Below are 25,429 nucleotides of genomic sequence, written 5' to 3'. Positions count from 1 at the left end.
GCAGGGGGACAGATGTCTTTATTAGAAAAATAAAACCCAGGGGGTAGGGGAGGGAGCTGGGACCGGCCTCAGCGGATGCCCTGGTGGATGAGGCTACTTTTGGCTGCACTCGCTTTTTCCCGCTCCCGCCGCTGCGCAGGGTCCAGCTCGAAGCAGCGCCATAGGCGCAGGGTTTCATCTGCGGCAGCCGAGGCCACGGTGCAGCCGTCAGGGCTCATGGTCAGGCTCAGGACTCGGGCTGTGTGCCCTTTGAGCTCGGCCACCTTGGCCATGCTCGGATACTTCCAGATGACCAGCTGATTCTGGGCAAAGCCGTGGCCAGAGATGAGTTCTTTATAGTGTGGGGACCAGAGGATGGCGCACACTTGAGACTGGGCATCCACGGCACTGAGGCATGCTCCTGAGCAAACGTTCCAGATCCGGATGTGCCGGTCACTGGTGCCGCCTCCAGTGGCCAGCACGTTGGACTGCCATGGACACCAGGCCACAGCCTAGTGGGGAAGGGGAAGGGGAAGGGAGAAAACGAGGGTTAGGGGTATGCCAGCTCCCGTTAGAGTTAGAACATTCCACCTCTGGCTGCTCTGATCTCTCACCTTGACTGCACCAACATGCTGAGTGAAAGTCTGCAGGGGACCCCAGCCCCCATCACTTGGGGCACTGGGCCACACATTCACCAAGTTGTCATTGCCACCACTGGCCAAGTAACGGCCATCAGGGGCCCAGCGCAGGCCACACACTTCCTGGCTGTGTCCACTCAGCGTAGCCACATGGTGTTCAGCCACTCGGACATCATGGTGATGGACGTGGCCAGACCGAGACCCACTGGGAAGAAGAGACAGCTAAGGGTGGGGCTCAGAGATGCTCCACTCCCTTGAGGGAGAGGGTCCCCTGTCCATCCAAACAACCTTCCCCTTCTTCCCAGCAGGATGGTCACAAGATGCCTGGGGCATCTTAAGAGGGAGAGAGGGAGCCAGTGGGGGCAGGATGCAGCTCAGACCTGGAGAGAATGTAGCTGTTCCAGGCCAGGGCGCCCACACGTGCTGTGTGGCTGCTCATGTTCCGAAGCCGTTTCTGCTGCTGGACATCCCACAGCTAGGGAGAGAAGGAAGGTTTGGGAGTCACATGTCCTGCAGGGGATCAGGGCTCCCCTTGAGGTCCCTGCTGTTTCAGAGGCCCTGGCTCCCATCAGGGGACCTCTGGCCCTCACCTGAACCTCTGCGCTGCTGGTGCCCACGGCCAGGTAGTTCCCCTCCTTGATCCAGGCCACAGAGGACACATAGTCCCCTGGCCGTTCTGTCTGCAGCAGCTGCAGGATCTCTCCCGAGCCCGCGCTCCACAAGTACACAGATGTGTCCAGAGCCACAGCCAGCACATTGCCACAGCTCCAGTCCATGAGGTTCAGATCTGAGGCAGAGAGCAGAGGGCAGCCATAGCCAGGGTTACTGAGCCATCCTGCACCCCCTACCCCCTAAGCTTCCTGAGGCCACTCACAGTAGTCATTTCGAATCTCAGGAGCATCTAGGATACGGTCAGGGAGGGAGGGGATATAGCGGCAAGTCTTCTTCCTGCTGGAGCCTGGGGTGGCCTTCTGACTGTACAGCACCCGAAGGCTGTTCTGATACCCTTCAGGGGCATTCTGGGGCTTTCCACTGAGCCGGAGGATCTTGGCTTCTTCCACATCAAAACCATTTAGATTCAAGGACCAGGCTTTCTGCTGCTCCTGAGGAGGGGCAGAACTCAAGGTTTGGAAGGTGCCAGACTGGCTTTTCCCACAACATGCAGGTGACTCCAATCCCCACCCCAGGGTCCCCCTGCCCTCCCCCCCCACCTTCCTGGTGGGCGTATTGTTGGCTGGCTGATTCTCCTTGCTCAGCAGGAAACTGGCCACCTCCATCTGGGATGTGCTTCGATGGGGGATGTAGCGATCCCCGCCCGCTTTACTAGGGGTGCTTTGTGTCTTGGAACCAGATTTGCCTGAGAAGACAGACGGAAGCTGGAAAGGTTGACCCCTCCCTGTGACCCCCCAGGTTCTCCACAAGTTCCCCTCCCAGGCCCAGACCCCTTGCTGTCCTCACCAGGAGTCCGGCCTGGCGTTCTTCCGGAGCTGTGTGATCGGTTGGCTGTGCGCATTGGGGAAGGGGGGGGGCCAGGGGTTTCCTTGGCTTTGCGCTGCCATCGAGCAGGAGGTGCATTGACAATAGATGTGTCCAGCTGGAGCAGAGAGTGCAGGTCATTCTCAAATACAAACTGTGCCATGGTACCAGATCTGGGAACAGAAAAGGCCAGCACTATCCATCAGAGCTCCTGAGGAGGTTCAGGGCAAAAGGAAGCTCTCCCTCCATTAGGAGGGCCTGGGCTGCTTGAGGCTACTGAGGCAGCAGGAACAATGTGAGGGTCTGGAGGGGGACAGAGAGGGGCAGGCTGAATCTGGTGTAGAGAAGGGAGTCAAGGATGATGGGATGGCAATGCTTGGCAGACATCTCAAAAGGCTGCAATTTAATCAGATTAACTTTAAATGGATAAATGTCCTGGAACTGGGTTCAAAAAGTCAACAGCACAAAGATAGGAAGCAGGAGCCTCAGGCCAAAAATCACCTAAGACAGAGTGGCCCATGTGAGGGGATGACAAGTCGAGGAGAAGGAAGAAACACCTCCTAAAAATGAGAACTGGAAGGCTGAGGGCTGAACTTGTTTGGAAAACTGTATTTCAGTAAACTGGTTTCCTTTCCAATGCTATCCATGGTATGTATTTAAAAAACCATCCTGAGAAGGCCTCCATAGGTTTCACCAGACAGAATGCCAGGAGTCCATGTAACACAAACATTAGACCTCCCTGCCTTAGAGAACATAGTAATAGCTAGCATTTACAGAACACTTTAAGGTTTACAAAGCACCAACTCTCCCAACAATCCTGGGAGGCAGGGGGCTGTTTTGCTCCCTCCTTTACAGATGAGAAAACCAAGGTGGCATTGTATCACAGGGTTTCCCAGACCAAACCCTGGAGCTGCCTCCTGCGGTCAGATTTGTGAGGTGTAAACAGAAGCTCAAGCCCAAGCAGAGCTCCAGAGAGCTACAAGATGAAAAAGGGGTAAGATTAGTGCCAGGCCTGGAGTCAGGAAGACTCAGCTTCCTAAGTTCAGATCCAGCCTCAGGTACTTCCTTAGCTGTGTGACCCTGGGTAGGTCACTTAACCCTGTTTGCCTCAGTTCCTCCTTTGTAAAATGAGCTGGAGAAGGAAATGGCAAACCATTCCAGTATCTCTGCAAAAAAAAACCCAAATAAGGTCACAGAGCCAGACAGAAAAAAAGACTGACTAAATTCTCCCTGAAGGAGCCCCCAAGTCAAGGGTAGGAAGAGAACTGAGCCAAAGAACCCAGAGGGAGTTCTAGGTGTAGGGCAGGACCAAGCACTTAATGTGTGCTGGGCCAGGGATATAAAGACAAACATGGAACCATATATAGCAGTACTCAAGAAATGCAGTTGGTACAGAACACAGGCAGGGCAGCCTGGCAGGGAGGGCAGAGGCATCAAAGTTCATCAAGAAAAGTTCGGTGGAGAAGATGGTGCTGGAGGCCAAGGGGGGTAGGGGTGGGGAAAACGGCCCTCAGATGCTGCAGATGGAACACCATGTACAAGCAATAACAAATAGGTGAAAATGTACTGGGCTGAAGGGGGAAGGGCCATGACTAAACGACCAAGAGAGGAGCCTGTATTTGACTGTAGAGGTAAGGAATGGGGAGTCCCAAAAGCAGAGGAACATGGTCAGTTTGGCAGCTGCTGGAGACCAATCAGGAGGCTTGGGATGTCAGGGAGGGAAGTGGATGAAGCCACAGTCCTGGTCCACCTCCTTCCTCCATCCTCTCCCGTCCCCCTCCATATCTGGGCTGTTTTGGTCAAAGAGGAGAAGAATGGCCCAGTCTGCAGATCTGCAGGGGGAGAGGGGGCCTGGACCACTCCTCAGCTCTCACTAAACTGCTGGGTCCCAGACTTCTGACCTCCCACTGCTTCAGTCATCGATAAACATTTAATAAATGCCTACTCTGTGTTAAGCCCTGGATCTGTGACTAGTGAGCAAGGCAGCACTTAGGATTTGCCCCTGTTGGGGAGGGGAGATGCTCTCACTTTTTACTCCTATCTTGGTGACATGTAAACCCCCATACTTCTAGACCCAGCTGTCCCATAGGCCAGCCTCCGGCCTTCCTCCTCCTCTCTCAAACTCAGCTTGTCCAGAACAGAACTCTTTCTGTTCCCAAAAGAAAATTGTTCTCTTCCAAACTTTTTCCTGCTAAGGGTTTCAGCCTTACTTGCTCAGTTTCCCTCCCCAATACCCCTAGGGCATCTCTTGCACCTTTCCCCTTCTCTCTACTCCCCAGGACCTTCTCCCAGTGAGTCTCCCTGCCTCCAGCCTCCTCACAGCCACCAAAAAGATTTTCCTAAATTGAAAAAGGTGATCATGTCATTTCCTCTACTTATACTCCAGTGGTTCTCTATTAACTTGAGTTAGGATCAAATACAAACTTCTCAAGGCTGGCATTTGAAGCCCTGTCCAACAGGGTTCCAATATTTGGACAGGAGACTCTCCACACACTGTGTGTCCCAGCCAAACTAGCTGCATTTCCAGCCTCACTTCCCATCTCCTCGCTTTTGCCCAAGCTGTGCCCTACTCCTGGGACTCCTGCCCTCCTCCCCCCTCCACCTCTGAGAACCCTTAGTTTTTTTCCCCAAGCTCAGTTCTGGGGTTGCCTTCTCCGTGAGGTCTCCCCCCATTTATTCTGAATATCCTGATGTCCACGGCAGGAGCTACATCTCTTCCCCAGCACAGACAACACAGTCTGCCGCCCCCCTACTGAGGCTCCCCAGCTTGTCCCCGTCCGTCCTAGAACAGAGACGTCCAGATGTCCGGCACGCTGCCAGATTAAAACGCAGCCGGGAAACACCGAGCCAAACAAAGGAGCGGGCCGTCGCACTTACCGACCTCAGCACCCCCTGACCCCGGACCCCGCTGCTTCGGGCCCCTCCCCCCTCCCTCGACTCGTGGGGAGGAGGCTGGCGGAGAGGCCGGCGGGTGGGAGGGGGAGGAAGGCCCGCGCCCACTCGGCCCCCGGGGGCCCCTCACCTCCCGGGCTGGCCACACCCTGCACGCCCTGGGGCAGCCGCCCCGCCTCGGGGCTTCCTCCCCCTCCCACCCGCGGGCCTCTCCACCAGCCTCCTCCCCACGATCACCTCCGAGCCTCGGCAAGGCAAGCCCCCGTCCGGAACGGCACATAATCCACGCTGGGTGCCCCACTCCGCTCCCCCAGCCCTCTGCACCCCAGTTCCCGACCACCTCATACCTCTGCCGGGTCTCACTTCGCCCTCAGTCACCTTTGCCTCCTGCACTACCAGCTCAGGGAGGGCGTTTCCGGCCGCCGCCATTTGAAGGCTCCCGCCGCATTCCCATTGGCCGTTTCAAATCCAACGGCCGCAACAGCCGGCTGCCATTGGCTTCTGGACTAGAGGCGGGACTTCCGCAGAGACACGCCTTCCTCGCGAGAGGCCAACCCCAGCCAGGCAGGAGGCATGGAGAAGACAGGGGCCGTAGGCGGGCGGGGCCTGACAAGAGACTAGGGCCAATGAGGGACCGAGGCTGAGGCTAGGGCGGGGTCTCATTGGAAAGGACCAATGAGAGGCCAAGACTGAAGGTAAGGCGGGGACAGGGCGGGGTCACATTGGTAATAGGGCCAATGAAGATCCGAATCTGAGGCACAGGCGAAGCATGGAGCCGAAAGCATGCGTGCGGGTGTCTAATGAGGGACCGGGGAACCCGAGGGGGCGTGGCGGAGTTGAGACAGTGCCTGATCAGAGGGCGGGGCCAACCAAGAGACCCGAGCCGGCGTGGGGCGCAGCCAGGCGGGTCAGCCAAAGGACCCCGGGACCCTTCTTTAAACCTTCTCCAACTCCGGCTGGTAACGGGGTGCCGTGGCCTGAATCCTGCTGACAGGGAAATCCCCAGTCTCGCCATGAATACATCCAGGGACAGGGAGCTGACCCCCCTCTCAAGGCAGCTCATTCCATTTGGCCAAAGCTCACGGCGTCGGCCGTGCCACCGACTCGAGGTCCCTGCAGCGCCCGCCCCAATCTTTCAGACCCTTAGCGGATCTCTGCCTTCTCTCGGCCTTGGGGTTAGGGTTGGAGCCGGTCCAGGTCCAGGTCCGGCACAGCATAGCGACGGACGTGTCGGCCCGGAAGCCTCGGAGAAGACGGGCTGGGGCCCCAACAGGCACACCCACAGCCCCCGCGGATCTCTCCACTCCTCTCCTCCCTGTGGGAGCGTATCGGCAGGCGCTGGAGAGGAAGCTCTCGCGCATGCTCAAATCCTGCGGAGGACCCAGGTTCAGTCCTGCCTCCGACGTTGGCTTCCTTTTCCCATCCACAAATTGAGGGAGTCGGACTTTGGGTTTCCTTCCAGTTCTAGACGTTGGCTCTCTAAGGTCTTTGGAGTCCGAACCCTAGGGAGCCCTCCCCCCTTCTCTATGCCGCAGAACACTGAAGATGGGGAGTTAGGGAAAGTTTCTGAGCAGGAAACTACTCAGGGAGAAGACCTCTGGCTTGGAACTTTGGACTAGACAAAGGTCCCTTGGAGGTGGGAGGGTGCGGGGAGAAAGGGGCTTTAATCCGTTGAAGAAGGGAGTGGAAGACTGAGATTTTGGAGACTGGTCCAGGGATTTCATTGCAGGAAACTCCCAGGGCAGGTAGTCAGTCAGCTACTCTGAAATGTACAGTCGGAGAGAGTTGTCTGGGGCATTGAGAGGCAGAGGGAGCGGCTGAAGTAATTAATGGATAAAAGAATGAGAAGCATGTTTGAAGCACTGGGAGGTGCCTGCACTCAGCACTGGGGACACCCGGCCCGGCCCCCAACAAGCTCTCCTTCTAATTGTTCTAATGGGGAAGATATTGGGTGGAGGCTGTGGCCTTTGGCCCATAAAGTTCCCGGGAGGGTGACCCAATGGCACAGTTGATTTGATCTTGGCTTCAGAACTGGAGGGTGGAGGGAAGTGACAGTGAGACATGCAGCTGGCAGGAGAGGAGGGAGTGAACCGAAGCATGGGTGAGGCTTTCCTGCCATAATACCCCAGAAAGGATGCAGTAATATGCCCAGGTTCCTCCAGTCATCATCAGAGACTAGACTTGAACTTAGGCCTCTCTGATACTGAGGCCAGCTCTTGAGCATTATGCCACACACTTTCTCTTTTAGGATCAAAGTAAAGAAAACCTGAGAGGGCTGCCCAAAAGGGATCTGGGGAGCTAGGGAGTTTCCTGTCATTGCTGGTCTTCCAGGGGAGGCTGGATGACTGAATTCTTGGTGATGCTGCAGAGAGGGCTGTGAGATTCTGGGATGCTGGCCAGCAATGGGTAATGCTCAGGAGACAAGGCTCTCAGTTTGGCCAGTTTGGGGGGCGTGTGTGAGGAGGCAAAAGAAAAGTTAGGGGGGAGGGTCATGCCAGGACTTAATAGCTAGAGTCTAGACTTGATTTTGTGGGTGAAGAGGGTTTAGGGGATGATACCATAAGGTTTCTGAGTCAGGACATGACATGATCCAACCTGGGCTCAAGATGAATCTGTCAACATCCACACCATTGTTTGGAGGGAGGAACCTGGAGGCAAGGAGACTAAGGAGGCCCTATTTACCAGACTGGTTCTGATCTGATCCTGAGGCTCAGGGACAGAGATGGTGATCCTACCTCTGGGGAGGAAGTGATGAATCATGAATCAACCATGAGATGCTGATAATAAACCAACAAGCATTTATGAGGGGTATGCCAGGCACTGAGCTGAGCAGGGACTGACCTCAAGGAGCTTACCTTCTAGGGAGAGGTGTGATGGGAACAAATGGCTCCCTCCCCAAGCCCTTACAAAGCAGGTTGGTTCTCCCTTAGAAGATCACCATTCTGGAGGGTGACTGGCTCATGGCCACATCAGGGTTTCAGACTCCAGAGCTGCCCCAGGAGTCTGCCTCTTGAATCAATGTTCTCCTGTCCCGGCTAAGGAAGGTTCTTTTGTTAGTTGCTGGGTGGATTACAAGTTTTACTTCATGCTCCTTTTGGACCTGAATTAGCAGGAGACTGGCCTGAGTGAAGCCTGAGGGCACTAGCAAAGAGGTAATAGGCCAAAGTCTGTTCTGCCTGGGAGGTCCTCTGGGCTGGGATCTGAAGGAAACCAGGTATTTGGAAAGGTGGAGGTGAGAAAGGAGAACATTCCAGGCTTGGGGGGAGGGGGATGGCAAGTGCAAAGACATGGAGTCCACTGAGGGAAGGGACCTTCTCGAGTAAGGAATCAACATCATCCGGCTTTTTGGAGAACATGGCAAAGGGGGAATGGCTAGGACTGGACGTGAAGGCTGAGTCTGAGGTGTCTGGGTGACCAGGAAGATGGTGGTACATGAAGGCTGGAGGGGAAGGGATGAGGCCTGAAGATGTTCTGTGTGGGGCCGCAGGGGAATGGGGAACGGTGACAAGGGCCTGGGAGATGAGGTGGAAAGCAGCACAGAGATGTTTGTGAGCACAAACTGACCACCCAGCACAAGAGCCACCTTTAGCACATGACCCAGCTCTGAAAGGTCTCCAACTGGGAGGTTGGCTACAGCCACTAACCCAGAGTGAATGCAGGGAATTGCCAGTTCTCTGCAGTCAGAGCCAACCGAGTAGGGCTCTGGCACCCCTCAACACTGGCAGAAGATAAAAACAAGAGGCTAAGGGGAACCATGCAGGCTGTCTGCAGGTACAGAAAGAGCTGCTATGGAAGAGGGAGTAGGGTTGTTCTGCCTAGCCTCATAAGGCAGAACTGAAAGGAGTGACAGGAGGCTGCAAAACAGCAGACTGAGGCTCCCCTCCTTGGAGGCCTTCCACCAGAGGGTGAATGGCAGCCTTTTGGCTGCACCAAGAGGTAGATTCTCAGAGATGTTGCAGATACAGGGATTTTTGGGGGGGTGGTTCCCTGCTCAGGGAGGTCTTTAGACCTCAGACATTTAAGGATTCTTCTCTTTCCATTTCTCCTGTTCCTCCACCTGGCATTTAAGACTCTCCATCATCACTTCACCCTATACATTAGTCCATGAACACGTATTGAGTGGCAACTCTGTGCCTTGATTAGCCTGGCAGGTCTGCTCACTGTCCCTGCTCCTCCCTCTCTGTATTCCAGTACTGTGCATTTTGGTGATGACCCCTTAGAGACCAGAGGCCTGGGTATGAAACTTCCTTGGACACTCACTAGCCATCTCTGAGGCTCAGTTTGCTCCTCGGAAATGGGGGGTAGGAGGTAAGATACTGGCAGTGGCTTTCTCCTCACAGGGATCTTGTGAGGCTTAGCTGAGAAGTCAGCAAACCATAAAGTATTCCCCACATCAGTCCTCAGGCTTGGTGTCCCGTAGGGCCTCAGGTATGTGCCACCTTTCTCAGCCCTCACAGCTCACCCCTCCTGTCTCAGAGGCTGTTCCCCTGTCTAGCCCAGTGCTGGAACCAGAGCAGAGGTCAATAGGCCTTGGCTTCCGCGAGATCACTCCAGATTGGAAGTCAGAACTGAAAGCTAGCTGGGTCTTCCTCATTCCCAGGCTGGTATATGGCCCTACAAATAGGGCCTACGGCTCTCCCCAGCACTCAGGGTGAATGGAAAAAGGCAGTGCCTCTCTAGAGAAAAATCTTACCTGCCTTTCAGGGTCCCTCACTCCCCACCCCTCCAGCCTTTGCTCAATCACAATCACCACACTTGTCTCTGCTGCTGTGAGGCCGAGCTCCCTATGATGACAGGCAACGTTCTGACCTCACCTTAGTCCTGTGTCCCTCTCCCTGTCCCCAGTGTATGAAGCTCAAGCAGTCATTCCAGGAAACCTTTATTGAGTGGCAGTGTGACGGAGACTAAGAGGCCAATGATCCCAGGGACACCAGGTGGATGGGGAATGAGCCACATGTATAAGACACACAGGATGAATGGGTGTTTCCTGCTCTGTACAATGAGATTGTCAGAGGCTTTGGGAAAGACCCCAAGTGCTTTGTAATAAAGGCTCAAGTCCCTAGGGTTGGCCACTCTGGGGACCGATGGCAGCAGAGGCAAAGCCCAGGCCCAGGGAACCTGCAGCCAATCTTGCTTGGGTTTCCACACTTGGGAAGTGATGTCAAGGCTGGGCACTGTGGGGAAGGGGACAGCTCTATGGGGTTTAGTTTGGGAGGTCTTCCTGAGAGGTAACAGCAGAGGACATAAGGTTTGCAAAGACCCTATTCTATGAGATAGGTCCCCAGGAAGTCGAGAGGGTCAGTAAGCTGAGCTGGAGCTCACTTGGGAAAGCAGTGGCAGGCAATCATGCCTGGGGGCTCCAGGGAAAGGTACTGTGTCCAAGGGCTGGTGGCAGTGATCTGAGGGTGGGGGAGGCTGAGACAAGTGAGGTAGGTATGAGTAGTTGTCAATGTGGGTGGTAGGGTCAAGCTCAGAATCTGAAGGGACTGGGGCTAAGGGTGGGGACCAGGACCCCAGGCAGCCAGCCTGCAGCAACACTGGGTAGTCCAACTGGGACTGGCCATCCACAGACTCAGAAAGGACCTCCAAGAGGCTTGGTTCCTCTTCTTCATCTACTCCTGAGGCTGAGGTCTTGGGCTGGAAAAGATGGGGTCAGGGACTATGAGGGAGGAAGGAGATCTGATCTGGAATCCTAGGAGAAAGGGGCAACACTCACCTGGTTCATGGAGGCTGGGGGCTCAGTGAGGAAGCCTCCAAGGACCCGATGCAGGTCAGGAAGTGGAGGCCAGAGGGTCTGCCGCAGGGCCCTGAACAAGGAGGGAGGGGTGAGACCTGGGCTCTTGTGGGAATACATGAAAGGGACATGAAAGTGGGCCCTTGTACTCTAGGATCTGAGCTCTTACAATAGCATTCGGTCACCAGCCTGGGCAAACAGGCTCTCACCAGGGTGCTGCCATGGACTGTAACATGTTGGGTCCTGGTGTACTTTGTTTCAAGCTTCAAAAGTTACCCCTTGAGTGTGTTCTTGGAACAGGGTGTCCTGTCCCTCCCCTGTCAGCTGGCCTGGAGCCCACTGTCCTTTCTCAAGCCCTTCCACAGTTTGGAGTAGATAGGACAAGGCAGAGCAGGGCTGGCTAGTGCCTCTGTCAACGAGCTGCCTGGCAGAACTGGGGTCCAGCCCTGTCTTGTAAGGCCATGGCTGAGTAGCCTCTCAGTCCCTCAACAACATGGAACTGCCCCCTCAAGTCTCTCCCCAGAAAGAAAGGGCCAGCTTTGGTCTGCTGTCTCTGTTACACCTGGGCTCAAGCCAAGAGATCAAACTCTTCAAGACTACCCACATGACCCTTGTCCAAGCCTTTCTGATCCAGCCCAAGATATCCTGAGCTTTCCTGGAAGACAGCCTAGCATCCAGGGCAGTGGCAAGGTGCCAGATCCCCCAGGGAATCACACTGTGTCTTAGATGCTTGTCTTATCTGCTTCTGGCCACTAAATAACAAAACTGTCCCCCAGGTAGGACCGGCCCTGTTAGCATCCATGGAGAGTGGGAAACTTCTAGAGAAGGGTGGCCAAAGGAAGTGAAGGGGCAACTTACCTCTTCCCTCTCAAAAATAGGAACCAGATTGCTTTTTTTCCTACACCCAGGCTTAAATTGGCCTCTTGGTCACCGGCCCCCCTGTTCCTGGTTCTGGCCTCTGGGGCCAAACAAGTTGAATTCTCCCTCCCACAATAGCCCTTTAGACAACTGAAGGCAGGGACTTCATTTCTGGAGTCTTTTCTACCCCAAGCACCCTGTTTCTTGGATGGATCCCCAAATGCCTGGCACTCCAGGCCCTTTGCTCAGCCCTTCCTGTAGATACCCTGTGGCTTCTCAATTACTTTCTTAAACTGTGGCCACTAGAAATGAGTAGATCAGGTCTGACCAGCGCAGAAGGCAGAGAAAGTTGACTCCTCAGCTCTTGACTTCCAGAAGCTGGGGCTCTCTGGATGTGGGCCACAATCCCATTCACTTAACTGGCTGCTACATTCCTGCCTGCTGAGTTCATCTCCAATTTGTCCTGTCCAAATCTTGTTGCTTCATACTTGTCTGCATGTGGTCTCCCCCATTAAAACCTGGGACTGGTTTTGCCTTTACATTCGCAGCCCTTAGCACAGTGCCTGGCATATGGTAGGCACTTAATGTTTGTGGACTTGAGACTGCTAACCCAGACTGACCTTGTAGTAGGCTAAGGTAGTAGTAGTGATAGTAGTGGTGGTGGTGGAGGTGGTGGTATTGGTCCCTGTGACAGAACATTTGCATGACAAAGTACTTTACTTAGGTTCCAGGTAGGTGCTGTTATTAGCCCCATTTTACAGAAGACAGTAGAGGCAAACAGAGGTTAAGTGACTTACCCCAGGTGAAGCCACATATCTAGGAAGGGTAAGAGGGTTTGGAGCTTTGACCCTGTACCTCAGTGACACCCTAAGGCTGCCAGAGCTTTGTCAGACAAATCCCTAAGTCCGACCCTTCCTCACCTTGGACTTGGGAAGCAGATTTTTGGCGCCAAAGTCGATGTCCTGTTTAGCTCTGCTGAATCTCATCTTAGCAAATCCAGCCCAATGGCCATCTCTGGCTTGGCTCTTTGTGGATCTGGATGTAGCAGTGCAGGGTTATCTCCCTCCTGGACCGAGTCCCCAGCACTGGCCATCTTCTCTACTGTGTACCTAGTTACTTACACACTGTGGCTTTCCTTAGCATAAGAACTTCTTGCTGGCAGGCATCCACTCTGTGCCCTTCTCTGCCCCCAGCCGATAGCACAGCCTGGCCTAGAGTCTGCTTATGATAAATATTTGTTGACTGACTGATGCTACCCTTGTCCAAGTCACCGGGTTAGAGCAGCACAAGGCCAGGCATAGCTCTCCAGGGCATTTATTCCACTAACCTCCTACTTCAATTACTCAAACCATCACTACTTTCTGAGGGAGGCCATGCCATCTGTTCTGAATCTCTTTCACTGGTGATTCCTTTGCTGTCTCTTATTAAGCCCCTCTCCCTCTTATCATCGCGTTCACACTTCTCCACAAGAACGTTCTAAGAGGCTGATCAGAAGCCTTTGTAGAATCTAGGTCAATGCTACCCCCATGGCAGCCCCATGAGGCCCGGAGAATACCTGCTGACTACTGCCCAATGAGCCTGGAGAAAGCACACAAGTGGAGAGATGACCCAGAGACCACCCTGCTGCTGAAGATTCAGAAGAGAATGGGAGACAGCACCTTAAGAAGAAGGTACTTCTGAAGAGCTTTGGATTCACTGGTCCTAACTTAGGCCTCTTGCCAGGGGGTGGAGAGCACTCAACAAGGGAAGACCAGGGTCCCTGAGATTTGTGAGCCTAATGAATAAAGTTAAAACGAGAGAGCTACCCTGGGGCTTGGATAAGCTGGGTCCTGCAGGGTCCTGAGGTCCCCACAAAAGAGGGCCTTGCTCTGAAGTCTAGTTCCAGTGCCAATCTGGGTGACCTTGGGCCAGTCATTTCCCCCTTCCCTCCCTAAATTGCTCTATTAAAATAATGGGGTCAGAATGGATGACTTTTAAAGTCCCTTCCATGGTTGAATCCATGATCCCACAGTCATTATTTAGTACAAGTTATAAAATAGCATCAGGTCACATTAATGCAAGCCAAAATTTAATTAAGTGGGCTTTGCCATACTGCTATGGTTCACTGCATGTGGATGGGCTGCGCTGCTATGCTATTACCAATAGTTGAGTTAATGTCTTTTAAAAAGCCCTTACTGAAATGACAAATGTCACCAGCACAAAAAATCAGTAGCCTGCCATAACATCAAAACCATAATGAGGTAATTGAATGATATGAATATGGTTCTAAAACCGGTCATGATGTCAGTGTGGCTGAATCTTATAAAACACGCAGGTGAAATCAAAGAGAAAGGCAAAGCTGCGCCAGCCTTTTGTGGTTTGCAAACAGCTACAAAGAACAGAAGCCTTACAATGATCCACATGGAGTGTCTTTTACCAGCAAGATCGAGGATCATCGAGGCATCCTTTTTGGACAGCAGCCATTCAGCAGACAAAAGCTGCGAGTGTATTTAGGGCAGAGAAAGAAAAGGAAATGAAGTGGATCCTGACGGAACTTTTACTGTGCTTGGCTGACTGCTTGAAAAATTGAGTTCAAATGGACAACTTATATTGAATTGCTTACTGCCTCAAGGGAAAGAGAGAGAAAAAGCTGGCACTCAAAAATTTCTTCAAATAAATGTTAAAAATTCTCTTTACACGTTACTGGGGAAAATAAAATATTGTTTTTAAAAACTGAGTTCAATTGCATAACATTAAAATGAACAAAAGAGGCAGGTGAGACTGTGACAGCAAAATATTCTGGTATTTTGAAGAAGAAAATGGATACATTGATCAATAAATTTTTCGGTGGATGAAGCAGGCTTATTCTAGGAAAGGATACCTTCTAGAACATCCATTTCTAAGAAAGAGAAAAGCTCTACCTGGATTTAAAGTGTCTAAGGATTACCTAGCACTTTTGTAGGGGGATAACTCAGAAGGGGATTTTAAATCAAAACCAGTATTTGTTTGTCAATAGTGAAACCCTCCCACTCAGAGAGATGACAACCACTGACTTGTTTCAAGCATGAGTGACTCAAGTTATTTCCAAAGATTGGTTTTCAAGTTCATTTAATCCTAGGACAGTAAAAGCATTATTGATTTGAAAAAAATGCTCCTGGTTAGCCAGCTACATTTGGTTTATTGTGTGAGAATGTGGCCATGCAAATTCATGAGACATGGATAAAACTCTGTGCACCTACCAGCATCTCTATGAAGATTTAAAGAAAGAGAAGACAATTCAGTTCATGCCGCTAAAATATTTGAAATTATGATAAAAATATTGTCAACATATCAGGCTTGTCTATAGTTGTATGCAGGTTTACCTGTATCTGTAGTAAATTCAGTAATTTATTTCTTTTTTAAGTTTTGCTTTCTATAACTGATGGGGAATGCATGAGCCTTGACCTTCTTTCCAAATCCGTTTGGTTGAAATGTAAGGGAAGGTTGGGAAGTCTGAGTAAAGGGTTTAAAAGATTTAGGAAGATAAATAAAGGTTTGACTGAAAATATGGAAGGCAGATGAGAAGGTTTGGGGATAAATGAGGACATCCAAGCCCCTCCTGTCCCTGTATAGTTGTTCTGGGTACCCTTGTGCCTGCTTCAGATGATTTAAGCATGTTGGAAGGGTGTGAGGAAGTTCTGACTTTATTTTAAGATGAAAGGTGAGGGTCATGCATTCCTCATCATAACTACTCTTTTTACTTTGCAATAAACCTGAATTAGAAATATATTTTTCTTATTTTTTGCTATGTTACATTAATAAATTTATTTTTAAAATTTTTTCATTGCATTTTCCATTGGGTTACCATATTTTGGGAGCAGCTAGGTATGTAGTGGATACAGTACCAGGCCCACAGTCAGGAAGATCTGAGTTCAAATGTGACCTCACCCACTTCCTAGCTGTGTGATTCTGAGCAGGTCACTTAACCCTGTTTGCCTCAATTTCCTCATCTATAAAATGAGTTGGAAAAGGAAATAGCAAACCATTCTCGTATTTTTGGCAAGAAAAGTCCCAGTGGGGTCACAAAGAGCCAGATATGACAGAAGAAACAACTGAACAACAAAAACAGTATTTTACATATAATGATAACTTCAAATAGTGAGAATTCAAATCATGGGATTAATTATTCACACTAATTAGAACCTGGCTGTAGTTCACAGGAGAAAATGTCAAAGAAAAGAGACATTAATCGATAAAACCCATGGCCAGAGATGTCTGTAGAAATCTATATACAAACACATCAAATATGGGTAATAAGCAGGGAAAACTAGAGGCTTCATAATAACATGACAATCTCCTAGAAGGGGTAGCTGTGACCTGGAATGAACTCTAGAAGGACATAGAGAGACACTGTGCCCTAAAGATCTACTCAGGTGCTAGAGGGAAAAGCATGGAGGAGAGAGCGGCAAGGAGGTGAAGGAAGCATCCTCCCCCCAGAAGGAAGGGAGTGACATGGCTGTTGGGGTGTGCACTGAGGGCCAGAAGAAGGAAACAGACCGGGCTGATAACCCCAAGGAAGGACAGGCCTGGCCAGCTGGGTTTCCTGCAAACACCTCAAACACAGCTTGTCCCAAACTTTTCCCCAAACCCTCCCCTCTTCTGTCCCAGGTGCCACCATCCCCCCAGTCTCCTAGGCTGGCACCCTTGGGGTCATCCTCGATGACTCCTCACCCCATCCTCCCTCCTTCCTTCAGACAACCATGATGCATCTTCTGGCCCCTCTGCTCCAATGGCCCAGCTGCCAACCTCTTCACCTCACCTAGGGCAAGGCCTTCCTATAGGCCTCCCTGCCTGCCTTGCATTTCACTTCCTCCCCTCGCCAGCTGCTAACTTGATATTGCTAAAGCTCAGCTCTTACCCCCTTCCCCTTACTAAAACCCTAGTGGTACCTCTTGCCCCTAGGATAAACAGCAAACTCCTCCATCTGCTTGGCTTTGAAAATCTTTCACAACTTAGCCTTCCATTATTTCCCTCCATATACTCTAGCCTAGCGACGCTGGCTTTCCTCACATATGACACTCCATTTGCCATCTCCAGTCCTTCGCCCAGGCTGTGCCACATGCCTGGTATGCCTTCCCTCCTCATCTCCACCTCTTAGAATCCCTACTTTCCTTCAAAACTCAGCTTAAGCACCTTATCCTTTTGTTTGTTTGTTTGCCTTTTTTGTCATGGACCTTTTCAACCTTCTTTCTTGAAAGACTCTTTCAAAAATATAGTAATGTTTTTAAAATGAAGTACTGTAGGATCACAAAGAAAACAAATGCTTTTGAAATACAGTGATCGAGATAAAAACAAACTAAAACAAGTTGCCAGCTTCCCTCCCCCAACCAAGAACCCCTGAGCTATAGTGTCTTCCTCCAAAATGACCTTGTGCCTGTGTGGTATTTATTTGCTTTGCACACTGCCAGACACACAGCAGGCGTCTCATAACTGCCAGCTGACAGTTTGATAGGGCCTGTGATTTCTCTCTGCTAAAAGCAAGGCAGCTGATAAACTTGTACTCTGCCTGGACAATGGATCAGCCTTCCAGAAGTGGCAGATATGAGGGGGAGCCACCTAGTTTGGCCCTGACCAAAGGCTGGCCCCTTCTCTGAGAGTTCAGAGAGGGGAGGAGGGGGTTGGGGTGGACAAAGGAGAGCAAATCTCAAAGTGTCCAAAGAAAATAAACGTGAGCTCCAAGCGTGCAGAAGTTTGCAGGGAAGGTCTTTCTCAAGCAATCCAGTACAACATGGTTTAAGGATCATCCCCTGGGCCAGGCAAAGCAGCCCCTGCCCTCCTGTGGGCAGGGAGTGGAGTCGGGGTAGAGGGGGTGGAGGACCTGAGAGGAACCAGGAAAGGGCTCCTGCCAGAACCCAGAGGCTCTAAGAGGTGAAGGGAGGAGGATCATTCTAGAAGAAGGTGACAGCATGGGTACAGATCAAAAGGGGGAAGTTAAGGGTAGTGATCATGGCCGAGCCAGCAGGCCAGATGGGCTGAGGATGAGGAATGGGATCTGGCTGGAAGGATGGGAAGCCTCCAACGCTTCTCAAATAGAGAACTATCATGGTCACAGCTGAGCTTTAGCAAGGTAATTTTGGTGGAGAAAGTGCTTAAGAAGAGAGCTGGAATTCAGGGAGCCCAATTGGGAGGCTATCACAATGGCCCAGGCAAGAAGTAAGGCTGAGTGGTGACTGCGGGAGATGCAGCCCAAGAGGCCCTCAAAAAGAAGATGCCACGTTGGAGAGAGAGAGCTCGACCACCAAGCTGGCTCCCACCTCCCTTTGCATCTTTATTTCACATTACTCCCAGTCCACTGTCCCTACTTGAGGAAATGAGGCTGCTTTTTATTCCTCCTACTCAACATCCCAACCAGACAAGTGGCCTCACTATCTCTTTGTTCAGTATTTGCTTACCTGGGTATACAATTGTAGCCCCAGGGAGCTGAAGGTACAGCTGGCCTTTGTCTGCACTGGCCCTAATCCCTGGGCCTGATAGCTGGGAGCTGATACATTTGTTGCTTTGAATGACTTTTGCTCTGACTGCCCTAGATTCCTTCCAGTACCTAGGTTGGAGAGGGAGAAAGTCATTGCTCACTTCCTGAGACAAGGGAGTGTCTGGCCTGGCAGTGACCCAGAGAGATGGAGGAGACCAGGGGACTATTGCATGCAAACTGCAGCCTAGTGAACTCGACTAGTTTCAGGCAAAAGCAACAAGCGTTGATTAAGCACCTTCTGAATATCAGGCATAGTGCTTACCCTGGGAATCCAAAGCAAAAGCAGAAGCTGTCCCTGCCCCTAAAGGGATTCCATTCCAATGGAAGAGAGAAGCCTTCAAGGTCCAGTGACTAGTGAGCTGGCATCAGAGCACAGGAGGCCAACTTGGGTCTTGGATATCCACTGGCTATGACTCCAGACAAGTCAGTGAACAGCTCAGACCTCCAGACAACTCTAGGATGGTGAACTGCAGAGAAGGTGAGACCTGCATTGGTGGATGGAGTTTCTTTACCTGGTAGTTTCCTATTCAGGACAATGACCTTCAGGCCTCCTCCAGTTAAGGAGCAATCCAGGCCAACCTTCTCTTCATTTCTCACCCTACAGTACTCCATCTCATGCCCCAGAAGGTACCTTCTCCTCTCCTCCCCCCACCAGGGCAGGAATTCTTTCTTTTTAGTATCTGTTTCCCCAGAACTTAGCACAATGCCAGGCACATAGTAAGTGTCTAATAAATGTCAATTGTCTGACTGCCCAACCCTATATACATGATACATAGGGTAGATAACAGGGGCAGGCACGAGCAGCAGCTGGAAGGCTTGGAAAGGCCTTCTGAACGTGAGATTTGAACTTAATCTTGAAAGACAAAGGAGACAGAGGTGAGGAGGGATAGCACTGCAGGTATGGGGGCCAATGTGGGCAAAGGCACACTTAGGAAATGAAGATATAACGTAAGAAACAGTAAGCCAAGGTGGCTGAATCCAGGAAATCTTCAAATGCTCAACAGAAGGGCTGGAGTTTGATCCTCTGAGCCCTTGGAGCTGACTGGGGTGGGGATGGGAAGATGACATGGTTAGACCTGCACCTTGGGAGGAACTCTTTGGAGGCTGATGAGAGGAAGAAATGGAGTGGGGAGAGACTGAAGGCAGCAGGCAACCGTCCAGGTCTGAGATGATGAGGATGGTCGCAGGGTCAGAGGACAAAAGGAGGAGAGCCCTTATGGAGGGAAAATCAACATCTTGGCCACAGAAATGAGAGAGGTAAGGGAGAAAGAGAAGTCGAAGACACCCAATCAAGACTGAGTGTTTGAATGCCTGAGAGGACGGTGGTGCCCTGCTCAATAATAAGGAAATCAGGAAGAGAGGAGGGTTTGGGAAAAAAGATGAGTTCTGTACAGGACATGTTGAATTTGAGTTGCCTATGGAACTACCAGTTGGAGCTGTCCAGGCATGGTAAGGAATTAGAGGGCTGTGTGTGAAAAACAGCAAGGAAACCTGGGTGACTGGATCCCAGAGAGCTACCAAAAGGCAGCTGGTGATGAAGACTGAAGTCTTCAAAGTCAGGAGAGAGGTTGGAAGTGAGGTAGTAGACTTGGATCGTTAAAACGATTTGTAATCAGCTAGAAAAGGAAGTGACGATTCCAAAGAGCCAGCCTAACCATCCAGAATAGGTCCTGATCTGGAACCTTTAACAAGGTTCCTAAATAGGTGTGTCTGGGTCCCTCCCCTCGCGGAATCATATTCTTAAGGGCATAAAATAAAACACAGAGAATTACAGAAATAGTTATTAAGATATTAAAACAAACACACACCCAAGCTCAGGGACTCCAAGTTATCCAGGTTTATCTGACCATGACATTCCCTACACAACAAACCTCGGTGGCTCCCTATTGTCTCCAGGATAATAAATTCGTCTCTGAGGCCTTCAAAGCCCTTCACCACCTTGTCTTTCCCCGTTTTACTACTCTGGTGGACTATGGCACTGCCTTCCTTTCATTCCCTTTGCACTGTCTGCTCCGCGTGCCTGGAATGCTCTCCTTCAAGCCTCCGAGGCTCGGTCGGCCTCTCCCTCCAGCGCACTATGATCTGTTTCCTTGGAAGGGAATCCTCCCGCAGCTACTTTGTATCTATATGTATCCAGGCGGGGAAGGGGCAAGGGGTGGGGAAAGAGAGTGATCAGGAATGCGCACGCGCCGAAAGCCAGGGCTTGTACCTGAACCGCGCCGGGAAGAGGCGCCGCAACACGAGGCCCACGAGGCCGCCGAAGCCCAGCGTCAGCACCGCGCTCGTCACCACCGAGACCCAGCCTGGCAGGCGGTCCAGGAAGCGGAGGTCAGAAAGGATGGGCCCAGAGCTCCGCCCTCTCCCTCACTGCGCAACCACAGCCCCAGGCTCCAGCTGCCGACCCATCCCCTCTCCACACTACGCAGCCGTACTCGCCCTGCCGCGCCCCACGGAGCGCCTGGTGCAGCCCCAGCCCGGCCCATCCCTGTCTCTCACCACTCTCTGGAGCAATCTCCACGAGCGCAGGCGCAGACCAGGCGCTCCACGGTCCGTGATAGGTGGGGCCGTCAGGCCGCGCGCGCAGCTGCAGTCGGTACTGCGTCCCGGGCCGGAGCTCCAGCGTTTCTCCGAGCGCCCCCCGCGGAGGCTCCAGCACCTGCACAGACCCACGTGGAGGGAGCGGGGGCAGAGACCTTCTGCGGCCTCTGATTGGTCGGCTTGCTTGCTCGTCCGTGGGCGAAAGAAGTTTGGCACACCTTTGTTTTGAGCTAGGGCCTTTCACCTCACAAACGCTTCCAGGTACCCTGCCCTCCCTGACACAGTCTCACTGCCACACTCACTCCCACTCACACCTTGACACACGCGTGCCCTACCCTAACCCATTCCTACACTTAACGCCCAGTCATACAAACTGACGCATCCTGACCACCCCGCAGCCGCATCGTGACACCCTCGGGAAGCCTGCACACACGCGCTGACACATGCACCCGCACAGCCCGCACTCCCAGCCTGCCCTGGCACAGCTGGTGATGGGGCGGTGAGACCAGCGCCAGGAGAGAAGGGCTTGGGAGCTTGAGGCCCTCTCACCTTCCAGTGGCCGAGCTTCTGTCCAGAGTAGCGGAGCTGGTAGTGGGTCTGCCCTGGCAGCCAGGGCACAGGGGGCCTCCAGGTCAGCTTGAGCTGCCCACTGGACTCGGCTGTCCACTGAAGCTCTGGAGCATCAGTGAGAACTGGAGAGGCAGGAGAAGCAGAGGGAGAGCGCTCAGAGCCCCCGGGGGCCAGAGGAGATAGGGATGGGGTGCAAAGGTTTGGGGGTGCGGAGGAGGTGATGGTGGAGTCTGGGAACCAGTGGGGTGGCAGGCAGGATAGAATCTCACCGATTTGATGCATCCAGAAGGGAGTGGCAAGGTATTGATGGATGGTTCCCTGTTCAGTGGTTATTTCCACCAGCATGTGAATGGCACTGGCATTTTGAGACTGGAAGTGGCACTGGGAGATTGAAGTTTCCTCTGTCCTGGAATCCATCTTCTCACATTTCTCCCAGGCTGGGCCCCTGGGAAGAAACCCCCACCCCCACCATGGCCCCTGAGCCAGGGGAGGCTTGAAAGGCTCTGGGGCCATTCTTATCTGAGCTTCTGAACCTTTACCCTGTCCCTGGAACTCAGCTCACATATCCAATCTGCTCTCAGGTTATTATGACCTTTGCAAACATTATATACATAATATGCACATGTATACATACATGCATACCTGTGTATAAGTGTATGTATCACATAAACATGTATATGTGTGTGTGCATCTATATCTAAATATGTATATCTCCTCTCCACTCACACAACCGCCACCCTGATAAAAGCTCTCATCACCTTACACTGTGATGATTGCAATAGTCTCCTGTTGGTGTCCTTGCCTCTGTCAAAGTGATCTTCCTAAAGTGCAAGTCTGACCCTTTACTCTCTACACAGAGTGGTTCCCTGTCACCTCCAGGATCCCTCGATTTGTCTTCCAAAATCCTCTACAACCTGGCTTCTTTTTACTTTTACAGCCTTCTTGCAGTTACTCTCAGTAACTCTGACCTCCTTGCAGTTCCTTGAATGTGACACTCCAGCCCCCATCTCCATTTCTTGTTCTGGCTTTGTTTGACCCGATATTGGAATGGTCTACCCCAGGGGTGGCCCTCTAAGTCCTTGAGTATGGCCCTTTGACTGAACCCAAACTTCACAGAACAAATGAGGCCACATGTAGCCTCGAGGCCTGAGGCTCCCCTGGCACCCCCTCATCTCCACTTCCTGGCTTCCTTCAAGACTCAGCTCAGATCTCATCCTTGGGAGGTCTTTCCTGGTGTCTTCAGCAGTTAGGACCTCCCCCTCTCAGAGGACCTGTGCCATCTCCCCTGTGTATGAGGGGGGAGGCTGGACCCCAGGATGCACTGCTCTTACATATCAAAGACAGGCTTAGGTGGCCCTAGAGGCCTCCCCCCTCCTTTGGGAATGGGGGCAAATTCTAGGTCCATGCCAGTGATCTCCAGATGGCCAAATCTAATCCTTGGTGACCTCTATGCCACTTTTCATACTGTTTGATACTCTCTCCTCCTTCTCTGTGGATTTTCATGACTGCTCTCTCAGCTCTCTTTCCACCTGCCTGTATTGTTGGCACATAGCCGTTCTCGTGTTGTCTCCCCCCCTGTAGACTGAGCTCCATGAAGGCAGGGGCTGCTTTGTGTCTTTCTTTTCATCCTAAGTGCCACTTGTCTTAACTCGAGCCAAGGACTGAAAAACTAGTCAGTTCCTTTGGTGTGAAGTCAAGTAAACCTATTCAGGCCCAAATGTCTGTTTTTTACAAAGAGTTTTGAGGGCTTCCTTCTCTATTATCTTTCTTAATAAATCTAAAGTCCCAGCACTAGCAGTGTCTTCCAGACTACTGGATCTTCTTCTAGCTCAATTCCTTAGCCATCATCCATGACAATGACCTTAGTGGGAGAAAGGGCCCTCCATTCTTACTCCCACCAACCCTAACTAAAAAACAAGTACGGCAAGGCATTCTGAGGTTTGAGACAGGTTGGCACATACCAGGTGGGTTAAGCCATGGCCACCTTGACCACCACTTTCTTTCAGACAATGCCATGAGACCAGGGACTAGCAGCACCCCATGTCCCTTCCCCACCCCTAGGTCACCAGGTCCTACTTCTAGCCCTGTCCCCACAGCTAGAGATGGGACCTGCCAACTGCCTTAGTAGGAGTTACAGCACCTGCCTCCCCAGAGCCATAGTGACTAAAGCTCTGAAAATGACGCGTTCTTACCCCATAAGTCTTTGGCACCAGAAACAGATGAGTTTAGTGATGGAAATGACCATAAAGAAGATGCATTACCATCTGCCTGGCTGCTGGGCTCTAAGGACTCATTTTCCTCAGCTGAGCTCTCCTATATGTCTCTCCACTCATTAGCACAGGAAGTGCAGGGGCCATCTCACTTTTCTATTTGGATCTACAGCACTTTGCACGGAGGGAACATTTCATGAACTACTTTTCACTCCCTAGTTTAATTCTCATGGGAAACATTACTGTTTCTTCCCAGGCTTGCTTTAGTCTTATATCACCCGCTTTCTATTGGAGATTGCAAACTCAGTAGGTCCAAAGCTGTCCCCAAACTCTTCCTCGTCTATATTTCCCGATTACTGTTAAAGACACTGCTGTTTTCCATGCTATCCAAGTTCACGAATCATGGACCTCAAGTCAAGAAGACCTGAATTCAAATCTTCCTTCTCCTACGTGACCTAAGCAAGTTACAACCTCTGTCTGCCCAAGTTTCCTCATCTGTAAAATGGGAATAATAACACCTTGCCCCCCCCCCCATTGTTGTTAGGATAGGATAATATTTATAAAGCTCTGCACAAATCTTAAAGGGCCATATACATTTGAGCCATTATTAGTATTATTGTTATTATCTTGGCCTTCTTTTCCGTCATACCCCGTACCCAAGCCATGGCCAGATCTCCCTGGCCCCTTCTCTCTGCTCATGTGGCCACCAGCCCAGTCAAGTTCTCCTCCCCTTTCCTCTAGACTATTGCCATGGCCTCCTGTTTGTTCTCCCTAGTGTAAGACCCTCCCTCTCTACTCTATCCTCTGCTGTCAAAGTGACTTTCCTAAGTGTGAGTGGGACTATGTCAGCCCCTGTTGCTTCTTGGATGAGTAGATGGTTTGGCATACTCCTTTCTGCCTTTCCAGCCTTTGAATACATGATTCCCCTTCACATACTCGATGACCCAGCACCACCTGCCTGCTTTGGGCTTCCTTAAATGAGCGTCCATGCCTTTGCATGGGCTACTTTCCACACCTCTCTGTTTCTTAGAATCCCTATCTTCCTTGGAGACCAAGCCTGAGCACTGCCTTCTCTATGGGAGACATCTCTTGGTCCTACTCTGACCCCCTCCCTGCTCCTTGTGCCTTTTCCTCTGAGGTCACTTTCCTCTGTGGTGCCTATTTGTGGACTTCTTTGTCTCCTCCACTAGATCCAGAGCTCCTTGAGGGCAGGGAGCATGTTCTCTGTATCCCCAGTCCTTAGCCCAGTACCTGGCACAGTATAGATGCTCAATCAGTGCTTGGTGATTGACTGATCCTGCAGAGAAATGATGGCCAGCGTTTGATGAGGGTTTAGATATGGATAGTAAAGGAGGGAGAGTTGACTCGTCACCTTCCTTCACTGGAACTGCTCTGTGGCCTTAGACCCAGGCCTCCCCTTACCCCAAACTGCCAGCTCTGCTGGCTCACTCCCTGCCTGCTCACCTGTCCTTGGGGCAGCTGCTGGCTCTCCAGTGGTAGAAGTACCCATGAGAAGTGGTGGGATGGGCTGGTCTTTGCCACTGGCACGTGATATGCTCTAGGTCCTGAGTAAAGCACTGCAGCCCAATCTCCCCTGGGCCAGGAGAGGGAGACTGTACTGGGCCCCACCTTAACCTCCTTCCCTCCCTCCCCACCTCCTCAGCCCCTAGTAACTTCTCCTGCATTGTATGTTCTGCTTTTCTCCCCAATCCTCTCCCTCTATGCAATCAACCTCCCCTCTCCCAGGTGACTCACTTGCATCCCGTGGCAGGGTCACAGTCACAGGAGATGACCATGGTCCCCAGAAACCCTTGAGGGAGATCCCATCAGGTTTGCTCCGTAGCTGGAGCCAATATGAGATCCCAGGCTGAAATCCTGAGATGATACAGCTTCCACCGATTAGCTCTTGGGACTGAAGAAGAAGGATCATTGAATCAGAGACTCAGAGATGGATGGGACTTCAGGGTTCCTCTAGTCTACCTCCTTTCTCCTCCTCCATGTAATCTGCCCCACCTACCATATCCCTGTCATAGCCTTTGCTTGC

At 51.7% G+C, this 25,429-nt stretch overlaps 1 protein-coding gene across 6 annotated transcripts; it reads right to left on the bottom strand.

Annotated features, from left to right (window-relative positions):
• CDC20 (cell division cycle 20) lies at nucleotides 1-25,330 on the bottom strand. 6 transcript variants are annotated; one of them, XM_072649134.1, is made up of 13 exons: nucleotides 25,141-25,330; nucleotides 24,850-24,979; nucleotides 21,445-21,620; nucleotides 21,155-21,297; nucleotides 20,564-20,723; nucleotides 20,277-20,370; nucleotides 2,076-2,266; nucleotides 1,829-1,974; nucleotides 1,492-1,720; nucleotides 1,208-1,404; nucleotides 998-1,092; nucleotides 594-822; nucleotides 1-491 (listed from the first exon to the last, which is right to left on the bottom strand). In XM_072649134.1, the coding sequence occupies exons 1-13, from the start codon at nucleotides 25,313-25,315 to the stop codon at nucleotides 69-71; spliced, it is 2,388 nt and encodes a 795-aa protein (XP_072505235.1). In that variant the 5' UTR covers nucleotides 25,316-25,330; the 3' UTR covers nucleotides 1-68. The 6 variants fall into 6 exon arrangements, with proteins under 6 accessions (XP_072505235.1, XP_072505238.1, XP_072505237.1 ...); XM_072649137.1 differs by lacking the exons at nucleotides 20,277-20,370; nucleotides 21,155-21,297; nucleotides 21,445-21,620; nucleotides 24,850-24,979; nucleotides 25,141-25,330 and adding an exon at nucleotides 10,702-10,792 and having other exon boundaries at nucleotides 20,564-20,727; XM_072649136.1 differs by lacking the exons at nucleotides 20,564-20,723; nucleotides 21,155-21,297; nucleotides 21,445-21,620; nucleotides 24,850-24,979; nucleotides 25,141-25,330 and adding an exon at nucleotides 10,702-10,792 and having other exon boundaries at nucleotides 20,277-20,530.
• Nucleotides 25,331-25,429: the final 99 nt, after the last annotated feature.

Source organism: Notamacropus eugenii, chromosome 2 (genome assembly GCF_028372415.1).
Source record: "Notamacropus eugenii isolate mMacEug1 chromosome 2, mMacEug1.pri_v2, whole genome shotgun sequence".
Classification (NCBI taxonomy): domain Eukaryota; kingdom Metazoa; phylum Chordata; class Mammalia; order Diprotodontia; family Macropodidae; genus Notamacropus; species Notamacropus eugenii.
The sequence above is the reverse complement of the archived record's forward strand: the minus strand, read 5'-3'. Positions and strand labels throughout refer to the sequence as shown.

Coding starts and splice junctions, on each gene's coding strand:
- CDC20 (XM_072649134.1), bottom strand. CDS start 25,315: ATGATCCTTCTTCTTCAGTCCCAAGAGCTAATCGGTGGAAGCTGTATC. Junction 20,724..21,154: donor AGAAGCTCGGCCACTGGAAG/GTGAGAGGGCCT, acceptor GGGTCTGTGCAG/GTGCTGGAGCCTCCGCGGGG. Junction 1,975..2,075: donor AACGCCAGGCCGGACTCCTG/GTGAGGACAGCA, acceptor CTGTCTTCTCAG/GCAAATCTGGTTCCAAGACA.